This window comes from Ambystoma mexicanum, chromosome 2q (assembly GCF_040938575.1).
Source record: "Ambystoma mexicanum isolate Mex_15411 chromosome 2q, UKY_AmexF1_1, whole genome shotgun sequence".
NCBI classification, from domain to species: Eukaryota; Metazoa; Chordata; class Amphibia; order Caudata; family Ambystomatidae; genus Ambystoma; species Ambystoma mexicanum.
Genome location: NC_090924.1, coordinates 1,011,606,341 through 1,011,621,354, shown reverse-complemented (window position 1 = coordinate 1,011,621,354; position 15,014 = coordinate 1,011,606,341). Strand labels below are relative to the sequence as shown.

General features: G+C 44.0%; 1 protein-coding gene across 1 annotated transcript in view; it reads right to left on the bottom strand.

Moving 5' to 3' along the window:
• LOC138569908 (macrophage mannose receptor 1-like) overlaps window positions 1-15,014 on the bottom strand; it is a 745,141-nt gene that overhangs the window by 450,292 nt on the left and 279,835 nt on the right. Inside the window, exon 10 of the mRNA XM_069648337.1 lies at window positions 10,063-10,178. Coding sequence (XP_069504438.1) covers window positions 10,063-10,178 — 116 coding nt within the window. The remainder of the gene's footprint in view (window positions 1-10,062; window positions 10,179-15,014) is intronic.

Sequence of the window (15,014 nt, the reverse complement as noted above, 5' to 3'; positions counted from 1 at the left end):
GTATTCTTCATAAGTCTTAAGTATTGGCTGAATATTGAGAAGAGGGAAGTGCCGCAGAGGATTGCATTGATAAAAAAGACAGCGTCATTTTTCCACAAAGAACTGTGGACCAGCAATCCTTATGATGTTTGCCTGCCTAAAGGAGTAGGTGCAGATAAAATCAAATTAAAGCCAGGAGCAATCCTACCAAGATTGAAACAATATTTAATGTCAAAAGAAGCAGATGATGGCATTTATGAGACAATTTCAGCAGTAGTGCAACAGGGAATGTAAGTGCCATCAGAATCCCCATATAACACGGTAGTACCCAGGAAATAAATCGGGGGGGGGGGGATCGTCAAGATTTAATCAGGATTTTCACCCCTTAACAATATTGTTGAAGCTAAATTTCCATTGATTCCAAATTCAGCCACGATATTGTGTAAGATCCCATCCAAAGCAAAATGCTTCACAGTAATATATTTAAAGAATTCATGTTTTTCAATCCCCCTTCATGAGGAGTCACAAGACTTGACATGATTTTCATACAGAAATAAAAAGTGGAAACACATGTGTTTACCACAGGGGTAATGTGAGTCCCCCTCAATATTCAGCAGAGTCCTCCAGATGGACTTAGAGAAAGTACACCTTAAAAGTACAGTAATTCAGTATGTAGAGACGACATTCTGGTGTGCAGTGAAACAGAAGAACAGTGCAGAAAAGACTCAGTACAGTTGATGGCAGTTTTGGCAGGCAAGGGGTACAACGTAGACAAGGAGAAGTTACAATATTGCCAGGAGGAGGTCTTGTCTATTGGACAGTTGATATTTCAAGAAGGCAGGAAGGTGACCCTTGAAAGAGCAGAAGCCATCATGAGAACACCTCAGCCAAAGACAGTGAGGGAAATGCAACAATTGTTGGACTTTGCAACTACTGCAGGGCGTGGGTCTTTGATTACAGTACAGACATCAGACCCCTGTTAAAAGGACTCAAGGTAGCTCAGAGAGATGACAGCAGTGTAAACTGGAGATACGAGTTGATGGAGGCATTCAACGAATTGACTGAAGCAATATTCACAGCACCTGTTTTAGGGATTCTCGACTATATTCCCAATTTGTCCTATTCTCACACTCAAATGGGGTGGTTATGACAGCCGTGCTCAGACAGAAGACTACCATCGGACACAAACCATTAGCATACTACAGTGGGATTCTAGACCCAGTGCTGAGAGGCCATCATCCCTGTGAACAATTGTTGGCTGCAGCAACCTTTGTGATCGAGAACTCTGCCAGTATCACAATGGGCTGTGAAGTAATACTATACTTGGAACATGCCCTGTTTGCCATTATTGAGAAACCCAAAAGCACATTTACCAACACACAGAGCATCAGAGTAAGAGGTGATCATCTCAAATCCAGTGATCATTGCAGTCAGATATAGAGTAGTGAACGCAGCAACGTTCATAGCCGAGCCAATGGAAGAGGGAGAGCACATGCATGATTGCACCAAGTACACTGAACATTATGATAATATACCCCATGTCAGAGGAAATGCCCTGGGGGGGGCATACTCTTCATTGATGGTTCATAGACAATTGACCAGAATTCAGCGTAAAGTCACAATGGGACCCCAGTGGTAAAACTAAAACTGAATGGCAACTTTGAAGTAATGGCGAGCGCAAGATTGCCTTTACACTTTTCAGTGCAAGCTGCAGAATTCGTAGCACTTATTGTAGCTACTGAAATTCATGGGTTTGAGGAAATCACAGTGTATTCTGACTCTGCCTACGTGACATCAATAATACATGCAGGACTGTCACGGTGGAAAAGGCAGGGCTACCTGCATGTAGATGGCATGCCAATGCAGCATGTGTCATTATTGGACAGGCTCATAGATGCACTATAGCTACCATCGGCAATCAATGTGATAACGTACATAGCACATACTAGAAGAGGAGACCTAATGTCCAGCAGCAATGAAGTTGCAGACAGAGACCTAAAAAGCAGCATACTTTCCCAAAAGATCTGAATTTGACACACCGCCTAATAAGCATGGTAATGAAAGAAGGCTTTAATCATTTGCCCATAACACAGATAATCGAATTGCAGGGATCACTCGCCTCCAGAAGAGAAGGAGCTTTGGAAATGCAGTGGGTGTTCCTTGTCCCACACCAATGCAATGTGGTAACAGGACAGTACCGGTAAGCCGGTCATGCCCCTCGCATTACTTAAAGTAGAGTTAGAGCAGCTTGACTATCCTGCACACACAACACAAGAGAGTCTTGCAGCTCTTATTTCGGAAAGACTAGTTATCACCCAACCTAAATGAACATGTTGCTTTTTTTATTGTCAATTGTATAGTGTGCTAGAGTGAACGGCAGGGCACATGCTGCGAGTAGTGAAAGAAGCAATACCATGTCATACCAGACCTTTCCAGCATTTGCATATCGATTATGTAGATATGTTTCAAAGTTGTAATGGCTACAGATACATGCTGATAGTCTTATGCCTCTTTTCCTGACGGATTGAACCAGGTCCGTGCACACACCCTGATGCCACATGCGCATTTCACGTCTGGGAGGTATTTCCGAGATTCGGAACAATCGATCTAACAATTTGCCACTGAACTGTTTGAGCACATCACAATCCGACTGGGTATTAAGCACACATTTCTTTATGCTTATCACCCACAGGCAAACAGGATTTGTGGACGCCTCAACTGCCTTCTCAATGAGAGACTAGCCAAACTAAAAATGACCCTGAAAAAAGGATGGCTCCATTGCCTATCGTTGACTTTATTTGCATTACGTAATCAGCCCATCTCAGACCATCACCCGACCATCACCCGACTCCTCACGAGCTAGTGACGGGATGCTGTATGCATACACCTCTTGCTCCTCCCACCAAAGCGCAAAATGATGCCCATAGTGCCGCTGTTGTATTTGCAACTGAAATAAATGAGTATTTCACTGCTATGATGGCAAGTGTGTCCTTTAGATCAGCTTGGGTCAAAGAAAAGTGATGAAGATGACCAACAGCTTGATCTACAGACTCTTCTCCAACCCTCCGCCCTATATGTTATTGATCGTATTTACACACACATCTTTGTGACGACTTGGAACAAGCCAAGGTTCGAAGGACCGTTTGTGGTGGAAGAAGTTACTCCCACTGCTGTTAGTCCAAGAAAGATGTGCAAGGCTTCACCTCGGCGATGTCAAACCCAGTAAAGGCGAGACCCCTCTGCCGCCAGTCCCAGACAGTGAAGCAGAAGAAGAACCAGACAGTGACCTGAAGATGGAAGCCAGTACTACACTGTCTTTTCTTACACAAGCAATCAACCAGCTCAAGGGAACGCTTTTCCCTGAGAAGTTTTACCTGCATAATCCAACACAGCATGAACTTACAAAAGAAACACTACTCTTTAAGAGTATTACTGTAAACAATTCTCTCTTTTATAATTGATGGCTATCGGGCCTTCAAGGCAAAGTTACCACTCTTGCTCGATTAGTAGATCAAAAGCTAGGTTCATCTTGAACGGATCCTCAAAGCCATTATGATGCAATTTTTCTTATAGGTAGCAGCAATCAGAAACAGACGTGAAAGTATTTTAACAAAATGGTACTCTTTAAATTTACAAGGTACAAGATTTTTGCACATAGACCACATAACAGATGTGCCCTCTTACAGCATGTGGACACCCTAGCAGTTATGATTGTAGCTGCCCTTTTCAACTGCTGCTGTCTCTATTTCGTTATTCTTATGGCCTTACAAGAATTGGTTCTCTATACAGTACTCAAACCAGTGTATGCTAACAAGACTTCCATTCCTGTGTTGAATGAAGAGATAACTGAACCTTTCTCTATTACTACTAAACAGATGAAAAGAATGAAATGAAATGCTGGCGCTAACCTCCAGCACATAAATACCTACATGGCTGACTTTTCCCAGATCAATAATAATGTGTGGTATCAGCACATGACCCAGGAGGGGAGGGGGGCATCTGATGAGAGCTGCTGCATGTGTTCCCCCATTCCCTTCTCCATGAGCGTCTCCAGAACATTTGTTGACACAGAATTACCAGTGAACTTGGCACACTGTCTGACATATCTTGCGACATGTATGACAAGAGGCAGTTTCAAGGTAGGAAGGAATCAATGCTTTGGGTGACAAAGGAAGGAAAGGAGTGCATCATTCACAACACCTATCTACTATCTGCCGCCATACAGCCAGCATGAGAGGTGCTACTCAATGAGACAATCCTACCAGCCTTACCCCAGAATGATCGTAGAAGAGATGAGTCAGCCAGCTCTAGCAGACATCAAAGGTGACAAAAGCAAGTGACATAATAGCAGAAACTGACACACGTAGATGCATTAGACATGAAATAAACATGCATTCACCATGAACTTACACGGACACTAGGTCAAACTGCATTTAGACATGAAGAAGGTTCTTGAATTCAATAAACACTAGAAAACATATACTCAATATATATATATATATATATATATACGCTGAAATGCAAGATGCACGAGAAGACATATAATGCATGCTCAACGCAGAAATGTAACAAGCAGACATCTTGGATAAAATGGACAACGTAGTTACGCTTGAGTGAATGGGAGACATGGAAGAAGTTTTGAAGCTACAGAAATAATAGATTAGCTGAATAAGCTAAAAATCACAGATCCTAGCAAGCCAGACAGTAGCTGCAATGCCTTTGCCAAGGTTACAATGGAAAAGGGAGGCTTGGACTAGCACCGTAGAGAACAGAAGATAATGATTCCCAAGAGAAAGACACATTTCTCTTACGTACAGATACAAACAGTACTTGAAGACCGGGTGCTCATTAATTAAGGCTTAATATTGGAAGAAGAAAAGCTCACACAAGTCTACAGTGGAAGGCAAGGGTAAAGACATCTGCATTAATAGTGGCTACAATCCTAGTAAAGGTCTAGCAGAATAATTAGAAACATGGTCTTGTCACCATTGACCGACAGTTGGAGAACCGGCGCTATTCATTAAAATCGGATACAGACAGACTGAGGCATTCACTCCCCTCAGGTTCTCAGAATAAATATACCAGACAGAGTCAAATTCAAAGATAAGGCCCTGGCTCGTGGCCTAGGAAATCAGAGATAGTGTGTTATAATTGGGAAGGACAGCATCTTGATGTCTCTTCCCCACCAGTATTGTTGCTCATGTGCTGATGAACTGCCAAGTAGTAAAGGTTGGCAAAACCAATGCCAACCAATCCCCATCCTCAATTAATGCAGTTCAATAATTGTTGCATCGGCCAATCAGTAGTATAGAAATGACATGTACTCAATACTATCAGTTTAAAGGTTGTTTCAGGTGGAGCCATCAGAGCATAAACAATAAAAAGGCTAGCCCTTATGGAATGTGTGTATATAGGTGATTCCCCTAACCAATCGCTCCACCCCATAGGTTTTGGTGTGATGTGATGTTGGTCGTAACAAACATTATGAGTTTAAGCTTTTGTCAAGCTCAAGACGAATATGACAATTGTTAATAAAACATGCCTTTGTCAATTACCTTGTCTCTTCCATTTTTGGGTGCAGGATTTCCTGGCCTATCTGCTCTGCTAAGGTCTGGGACTTTCCACCCCACCATAACACTATGGCAAAGGAGAAGAGCTGGGATGGTGGATTTTGATGAAGGATAATGACTAGGAAGCAGGCCTAAGAGAAAGTTAAGAGCTGTGATGGAGGACAGTGTGAAGGGGGAATAGGATGAAGCACTGTGATGAAGGAGAAGGAACAATATGAACTATTATGATGAAATGTAAGTACATTGATGAAAGGACTATGCCAAAGGACATTGATGAAGGACTATTACGAACAAGAAAATTATGTCTAAGGGCTATGATGAAGGATTATAATGAAGGAAGAGGACTGATGAAGGTCTATGATGAAGGAGTAGTATGAAAGGGAATGACTGTTATGAGGGAGGGCTTAGATGAAGGAAAACGGTTAGGATGAAACACTGAGATGTAGAAGAAGGACTAGGATTAGTCCCCCCATTCAAGCTTGTGTCTCTGCGGCATCTAACAACTTAGCCGAATTCTTTAAAATCTGCAAGGAGCTGGCCAACCCTGCTGCAGTCTCTACCCCTCCTGTTGCCTCCCTGGCTCTTTGCAATGCCCTTGCCTCTCACTTCATTTCAAACACCCAGGACATCCTGTCCACCCTCCCTAGCCCAACCCCTCCTCTACCCTCTCCATCAGTGCTTGCTGACCCTTCTTTAGCCACCCCCACCATCATTCACGTCCTTTCCTCTTTTCTCCCCTGACGAGGTCGCTAGACAAGTCCGATCTATGAAAGCCTCATCAAAACAGGTTCATCCCTGTTCCTCTAAAACCATCAAAGACCACATTGATACCCTCGCTCCGGCCCTTGCTGATTTTTGCAACCACTCCTTTGCCTCAGGATCCTCCCCCCCCCTGAAGCACTCCATTGTGCATCCTCTTCTCAAGAAACCCACAGCTGATCCTTCTGGTCCAGCTATGTATCGCCCAATTTCCATGACTCCCTTTCTGGGCAAATTTCTGGAAAAGTTGGCCATCTCTCAGCTTAACCTTCATTCCAATTCTGTTGGCTGTCTCCATGACCACCAGTCTGGCTTCAGAGCTACCAGAAGCACGGAAACTGCTCTCCTGGACATCTGTGAAGATCTGCTCTCCACCCTTGACTCTAACATTCCCTCTGTCCTCATCCTCCTCAATCTCTTCTGCCTTCGACACAGTCAACCATATCATCCTGCTCAACCGTCTCCGTGAAAACCTGGGCATCACTGATCAGGCTCTGGCCTGGCTGACCTCTTTCCTCTCTGATCGACCCTCCCAGGTCCAACTTGGGTCCTTCCTATCATCTATCTTCCTCTCTACCTGTGGTGTTCCCCAGGGGTCTAACCTCTCACCCTGGCTTTTCAACCAATACCTGGCAACTCTCGCCCACTGCATTGCCATTTTCTGCTCAAATTTCCAGTGCTACGCTGATGACACTCAACTAATTTTCACACTGCCCTTGGCCACCTCCTCTCCCTCTCTCATCTCTGACTGCCTAACTGCCATTCAAGATTGGTGTGCCACCAATGATCTTTGTCTGAATGCCAGCAAGATGGAGATCCTCCTCATCGGCACACCTTCACCATCCTGTCCCCTCACTCTCTGGCCGGCTTCCCTTGGCCCTCCTCCTACCCCCACCTGCGAGGCTAAGAACCTCTCGGTCATCTTTGACTCCACTCTTTCCTTCTCCGCCCACATCTCTGAGGTCTCTAAAAAGTCAAACTTCCTACTGCACCTCCTCAGAGGTACTCTGCCTTTCCTCTCCTTCCCCCAGAAGCTCATGGTATCCCAAGCTCTGGTTCTCACTAGGTTAGACTAATGTAACAGCCTCTTTCTAAATCTACCTGCCTCTACTCTCCGCCCTCTGAAACTAATCCAGAACAGGACTGTGAGACTTGTCCTTGGCCTCAAGCCCTGGGATCGTATCTCTCCACCTCTGAAATCTCTACATTGGCTCCCAGTGGATGCAAGGATTACATTCAAAACCCTCTGCATTGTCCACAAGGCTTTCTGGGGCCTGGTTCCAAAATACCTTCAGCTATCCCTCAGCAAATACCTCCCCTCTCGAGCTCTTCGCTCCTCTACCTATAACTCCCTTAGGGTCAGTCGTTTTTCAAAGAAACGAGCTGGGGGTAGATCTCTGTCTTCGGCTGGGGCCTCCCTCTGGAACAGCCTCCCTGCCACTCTAAAACTTGAGGAGAACCATTTCCGGTTCTGGAAGCACCTCAAGACCTTCCTCTTTTCTTCTGCCTTCGCTACCCCCCTCTCCCCTGCTGATCTGTTCTCTCTTGGCACCGTGCACCTGGCCACCCTCTGTCCTCTGGACCCAGGTACCTGCTCACCCTGCCACCCTCCCACACTGCCTCAGGGCCACCCCTTGCACTGGGGTCTGTATCTGTACCCATACAGCCCCCCTTTTCTTCCTGTACTTATCAGACCTACCCTGTCTGCTGCCTTAAACCTAGCACTTGCAAATTGCTGTCTGCACTACCACAGTTCGATGCCTTTATTATTTATTTATTTATTTATTATTATTTATCTGTTTCTCCTCTGCTTCGCACTTTCCACTTCTCCCACCTTCCATGCACTTTTCCCCTCCCCCTCTTCCATGCAGTTGTGCGTTCTCAATTACACTGGGCCTAGTAAGATCGCTGTTTTGTTCTCCCCTCTTCCCCTCCCTTGCCTTGTCGTGCTCTGAAACACTTGTGTACGAGCACAATAGAAAAATATCATATCAATACCAATATCAATAGGATTAACTACTATGATGAGGTACAATGACTATGATGAAGGATTATGCCAAATGATTTTGATGATGGGCTATGATGAAGAAGTGGACAATGATAAATGGTTATGATGAAGGACTATGATGAGATGAAGGACTATAATGAAAGAGAAAGTCCTTGGTGAAGGAGAATGACTAATACGAAATATTAGGATGAAGAGGAATCACTAAGGACTATGATGAATGAAAAGGATTAGGATAAAGGGGAAGGGCAATGATGAAGAAGTATGACAAGAGGAGGGACTCTGATGAAGGAGTAGTACTATGATGAAGAAGCAGGATTAGGATAAAGGTTTGGGATGAATGAAACAGATCAGGACAAAATACTAAGATGAAGGAAAATGGCTATGATGAAGGAGAGGGTCCAGGAAAGAAGAAGGAATATGAAGAAGGACTATGATGAAGGAGACTGAGCAGGAGAAAGAGCAGACCTATAATGAAGGGCTATTGTAATGGTCTATGACGAGGATGATAAAGGACTAAGGTAAAGGAGGAGGTCAAGGAAAAAGGAGTATAATGAGAGAGAAAGGACTCAAATGAATGAGTACTACAAAGGAGAAAGAGTATGATGAAGCACAGTCAGTGAGAAACGGACTATGATGAAGAAGAAGATGAATCAAAGCAAAAAGGAAACATTAGGTTGGAGGACTGTAGCCGAGGATTTATACTAAGAAAAATGACAGGGATGAAGGACTTAGATAAAGGTGAAGGGTTATGATGAAGAAGACTACGATGAAGGGGTAGGATGAAGGAGAAGGACAATAAAAGAGAAGGAGTATGATGAATGACTAGGGAGAGAGAGAAGGATTAGGATGACATCAGTGTGATAAAGGAGAAAGATTACAATGAAAGTAGGGTTTCAAGGGTTTGGAGTTTTGTGTCGGGACGGCCGGTCCCCTGCGCACAGGTTCAGTCTATGGTCTGGGTCTTGCCTGCAGCCTGGCACATGGTTTGTCTGGGAACCAAAACTCCAGGGTTCCCAAGAGGTTTGGTACTGGATGGGGAGACAAACCCTTGTTTGGTGTGGGCGCTGGCAGTTGTTGGTGGTCCAATTTCAGAATTTGTAAAAGCAGGCTCGTGATGGAGCAAGTCAGCAGGTCACCCTGAGGAGGGTGCTGGGTGAGAGCTAGTTAGCTCATCTGTGCCTGGATAGTACGTCTATGGATCGGAATAGACGCACTACCCAGATATGAGCACTGAACTCTATCAAACACGTGCACACCTCGGCCATGTGCAGTACTTTCAACCAAAAGAAAATTATTATGCTTTTGGCCACTACAACTGATTTCCTTTTTGCGTGAGCATATATTTAATTTCAGTGCAAAGCTTTTTATGTAGAGGGCTGAGGAGCATTTGCTGAGGTGTGAATCATGTATCTGCATCTTGGAAGTCAAGTTTATGCAAAAAGATACATTGCTGTGTTTTCCTTCTACCCTTAACTGATGGCAATGCATTGTCAATGGTTTACTTCAAAAGCCGCAAAAGATTCTGCTGCATGTGTGTTCATTAGGGTTTGAACAACATGTGTAAAGGATGAACCTTAATTGACTCAGACAGAGCGGCATAAACACATGACTCTGTTTATGCAAGAGAATGGTAGAAAAGAAAAAGAGAGAAGGTGGGATAAAACACTACTGAGAGAGAGTTGCAAAGGGAAACACACAAAAAGCTTCAAGATATTGTACTTGGATACATTCCTGATGGAACCATACCTGTCCCGAACAGTAGTTAAAAAAGCACCATGCTTCAGACAAGTGGCGTTGGCTTCTGAAAAGCTTTCTGCTTGTGGAGTCATCAGGTAGCAGTAATAGCCATGTCTTTTCCAGCCCTGCGTCAAAATTACAACAATTGAGACGTATAAGAGAATATCGGGCATGTATAAACACTTTTGTACACATTATGCAAGCTGTCATAAAGTACATGCTCAACAAAATAAAGAATATATATTTACAATGAAAAGGAAATACAAATGTTCAGAAAAATATTAGGTGCTACACAAGGGTAAAAACATTTTGTGAGGTAAAAATGTATTTCTTTATGCTTGTATGCTATTTTAAAATGAAGACACTACTGCTTCACCTGCTTCAGAGTGCCAACATACTTTTTTTGTAGAATCCCTTCATATCTTTTGCCTGTATCAGTCTTCCCAAGAAACAGGATCAGTTGTAGGTATCTGTGCAAGATGTTGAGGACATTTCAGCCTAGGGAAGCCCTAGGGTTGTTGTGGTGGGCAGGTTTCTATGGAAACAGTAATCCTTTGGCCACAAAGTCGTGTGTTCCTTTTGAATGTGATTTGCTGTTTGCTGGAGAGTCAGTGGACATAATTAAGAGCAGGTTTCAGAGGATCCCTGATGCTTTGTTTTGCACAATCTGAAGTTTATATTTAATGTTTCTTTTTATACCAATAGATTGGGGTTTACAGTAGTCCAATTTGTTCGGGACTGAGGTGCACAGCTGGCCAAACTATTGATTTGAAAGGAGGCAGAGTAATAGTAAAGAGGAGCAGACTCTTCCTCTCCCTCTCGTGACAGACAGGTGAGATGGTCATTCAAGGGCATGTGTCTTGTCCTCATGTCCAACATTATAAAAGTCAGAAGCATTGTTTATTGAGGCAGCCAGGCTGCCCTTATTATAGGTATATACATAGAACATAGGTGACACTGCACATTTATTTAGGACAACATACATAACACTGAATATAGTTCGCTGACATAAGAAATATTATTCACACTCAGTAGATATTAGAATGGTATATCAGAATAAGGCCCATAGCATTTAGAAGTGCTGGAAGCATCAAAATATAGTGCTGTGAGCAGAACTCATAAATAGAGTTCTTGGGTGGAAGCCAAGCACGGTGATGTAGCAGAATCAAATAGCAGAATATATGATTTTGACGGTGTTGCTCACAAAATGAAATTGGCATACAGTCAGAAATATATAAGAAACGGGGATTAGCCAATAATGAACTAAACAACTTAATCTTTGACCTCGACAATTATCTGAAGCATGTGTTATTTGCAAAGCCTGTTCTGTCCAGTTTTAAAGTTGCAACATGTGTATTGTAATGTAGAAAATATGGAAAACCACAAGTCATGCTGATTAGCATAAAATTCATGTGTCTCAGGAAGTGTCTATGTCCAATAGAAAACATGCGATGTTTGACCTTTAAGTACACTGGCCAATCAAAGTCTATTAAAATATAAGGTTTACATTAGCATTAAATGATTGCATAACATTTTGCAATTATATAAAACCATGATGTATGCAGAAGAAGATTGAGACATACATTTTTTCAGCTTGTAAAAAAGTGATTAAACAAAACTGCTCCCAGCTGGCTGTCTTTTTCCCCCTCTCCTGCATGATGTTTCCAGAATGCAGCTGACTGTGTGAGGGTATGTCGGAGGAGGGACACATTGTTAACAGTAGGGGGAGACATTATAGTTTTTATAACAACAGAAGGTGAAAGCAAGTCTGGCATGATGAGGCAAAAAGAAAAATGATTCTAAAATGATGACATTGCTTCCTGGCGCCAGCAAGTGGCCAGAGAAAAAGTATGTGTTTATGTGATGCTAACACAGGAATTACCGCTGGGGTGCATTGTGGCAGAGACAATTCTCGCAGATTGATTGCTGGACATGGTAGAGGACCTGTGCAAGATGTTGAGGACATTTCAGTTGAAGGAAACCCTATAGATGTTGTGGTGGGCAGCTTTTTATGGAGATAGTAATCCTTTAGCCACAAAGTCATGTGCTCCTTTTGAATGTGATTTGCTGTTTGCTGAAGAGTCAGTGGACATAAATAAGAGCAGGCTTCCAAGGATCCCTGCTGCTTTGTTTTGCACAATCTGATGGTTTTTGAATGTTTCTTTTTCAGACCAACAGAATGGGGTTTACAGTAATCCAATTTGTTCAGGACGGAGGTGTGCAGCTGGCCAAACTTTGCAAGGAGGTTGGAGTAATAGGAGAAGATATTATACTTTTTATTGCAACAGAAGGTGAAAGGGAGTTGGGCATGATGAGGAAAAAAGAAAAATTATGCTAAAATGATGGACATTGCTTCCTGGCGCATGCAAGTAGCCAGATGAAAAGTATTACAAGAATTACTGGTAGGGTGCATTGTGGCAGAGACAATTCTCCCACATTGATTGCTGGACATGGTGAGGCCGTTTGAGATATGGGGCCTCATTACAACAGTGGCAGTAAGGCAACAACAGCACCGGTAGTGCTACCAGTGCCGTTGTTGCCATGCCGCCACATTACGAGTTCTGATCGCGGGGGCCACTCTACACGCCTGGTTACACCAGCCAGACCTATGACCTATGCAGAACAACAACAAAAATTCAGTTTTGATCTCAAATGCCCTTTCCTGTGCAAAATATTTAAATTTACTTTTTTTCTGTTGGCGGGCGCTTGTGCTGCAAATACAAATCCGTTTATTTTTCAGCCAGCTAGAGCAGAAAAGTGTAATCGCATGACAGTGTTTGTCTCCTGTATAGTTGAGTGCTTGCAAATAAACACAAAGCAATCTCTTATATATGGTGATTATACCAGATACATGGGCCCTAATTTACAGAAAAAGTGCTAAGTCTGTGTAAAGTAGTTAGCGCAAGCGCAAACATTGCATGGTATGAATGTACTGCAACTGGAGCTGATTCACAGAATGAGATGCGCACAGAAACCTTCAGCGCAAAGAAAAATGAATAGTGCCCAGCACGCTGACAGCACGTCACCAGGGCAAGTGTGACATTTGCCGGACTAATGAAAAAGAAGTAATCAAGGATTACTTATCTGCAAGTCCTTGTCCCAATACCTGCACGTATCTGTACCCCCAATCCCACATTAAGGCCACACCAACTAATCCTCATCCCAGTACTTTCACTAATCTGCGCTCCTCAATCCTACATAAAGGCTTCACCCAAAAATCCTCGTCCCAGTACCTCCACTAATCTGTGTGCCCCAATCCTACATTAAGGCCGCAACCACAAGTCCTCATCCTAGTACCACCACTAATTTGCACCCCTGAATCCTACATAAAGGCTGCACCAACAAATCCTTGTCCCAGTACCTCCAGTTAAATGTCCCCCGAATCCTACATAAAGGCTACACACATTAAATGTCCCCCGAATCCTACATAAAGGCTACACACACAAGTCCTTGTCCCAGTACCTCCACTAATATGCACCCCCCAATCTCGCATTAAGGCTGCAACCACTAATTCTCGTCCCATTACCTTCACTAATCTTTGCCCCCCCCAATCCCACATTAAGGCTGCACTCAGAAGTCCTAGTACCTCAACTAATCTACGCCTCAAAATCTGCATCACTCTGTGCCCACTCTGTTTCCTCACAGTACATGCCCCAACAATGTGCGAAAAGACATTCATGCACCCCAAACACACATCACCTGCACAGCCACTCTTCTATTGCACAGTACTGACACCACCAGGCGTTGGACGAAATGTCAAATGTCTGTTTGAAATCCTGCTGAATGTGCTTGATGCAGAGGTCCATGATGAAACCCCAGTCCACCTTAGTAGGCCTCCTCCACTTCCACATAATGTGGCTACAACACCTTCTTGACAAAAGCTCACTGGATGTCCCTCGATACCCCTTGCATATAAGAACACAGCAATGTGACTCCCACAGATGTACTAATCTTGTCGGCTGTTGAACACACAAAACTGAATGCTGGCCCACACTCAGGATCTGTTGTGAAAGGGTACAGTCACATACCCAACGGTAAAGGATCTCCACACCCATTCAAAGACCATAGAAGGTGTGGAACAGGCTTGCAGACCTTTATCAGTACAATGGTGGTGTTAGCCATGCAATGTTTGTAATTGCAAGGACACTTGCCATCTATGCACCTTGAGCACCCATGGCCCAGTTTAGTGTTGACCAATTACCCCCCTAACCACTTCAGGCCTGCGTCTTCCATGAACTACACCTTCCAGATATACTCCTCCAACATGATCACTTGGAAGCAGCGCTGGTAGTACTAAGATAGTCGCCTCTTCCATGGTTTCCTCTTGGATCACATTCAGTTGCACAAAACCTACCAATCACATGGGTCGTGTTGCTACCCCTCGGCCATTTGCCGTTCAGGTGATATAGTCCTCAGGCAGCAGTGACAAAATCAGAACAATAGTGTCATGCGCGTACGTTCCATGCCACACGCAGCATGAACTGCGCATGGGCACATACACCACATAATGCTGTAAACAGCAAGCTCCTTTAGCGCCTTGCACCTGCATGCACACACACAGAGATATTTGGGGGTACATTGCAGAAAACGGGGCATTCTTTGTGCCCAGGAGAACATTTTCTCTTAACTATTGCATTGCACCATGAGTGAGAGGGGTCCACAGAGAGGACAGAACAAGGGCAGTAGAAGGGTCCACCTGCAAACGTGGTGGTGAACCTGGTGGTGAGGCTACAGGTGCCCCAGTACAACCAAAACACACTAGGGTATAGAGAGGGGCCAGAGCCTGCAGAGCAGACACAGACAGCACCCCAGGAACAGCAGCAGGTCCGGGAGAAGGGGCCACCAAGGAAGAAGTGCTTCACTGATGAGGAGTTGCAAATCCTCATGGATTATGTTAATGAACACCATGTCGACCTGTGCTGGTAGTACCCTTACTTTGACTCAGCGGTGGAGGATGTGCA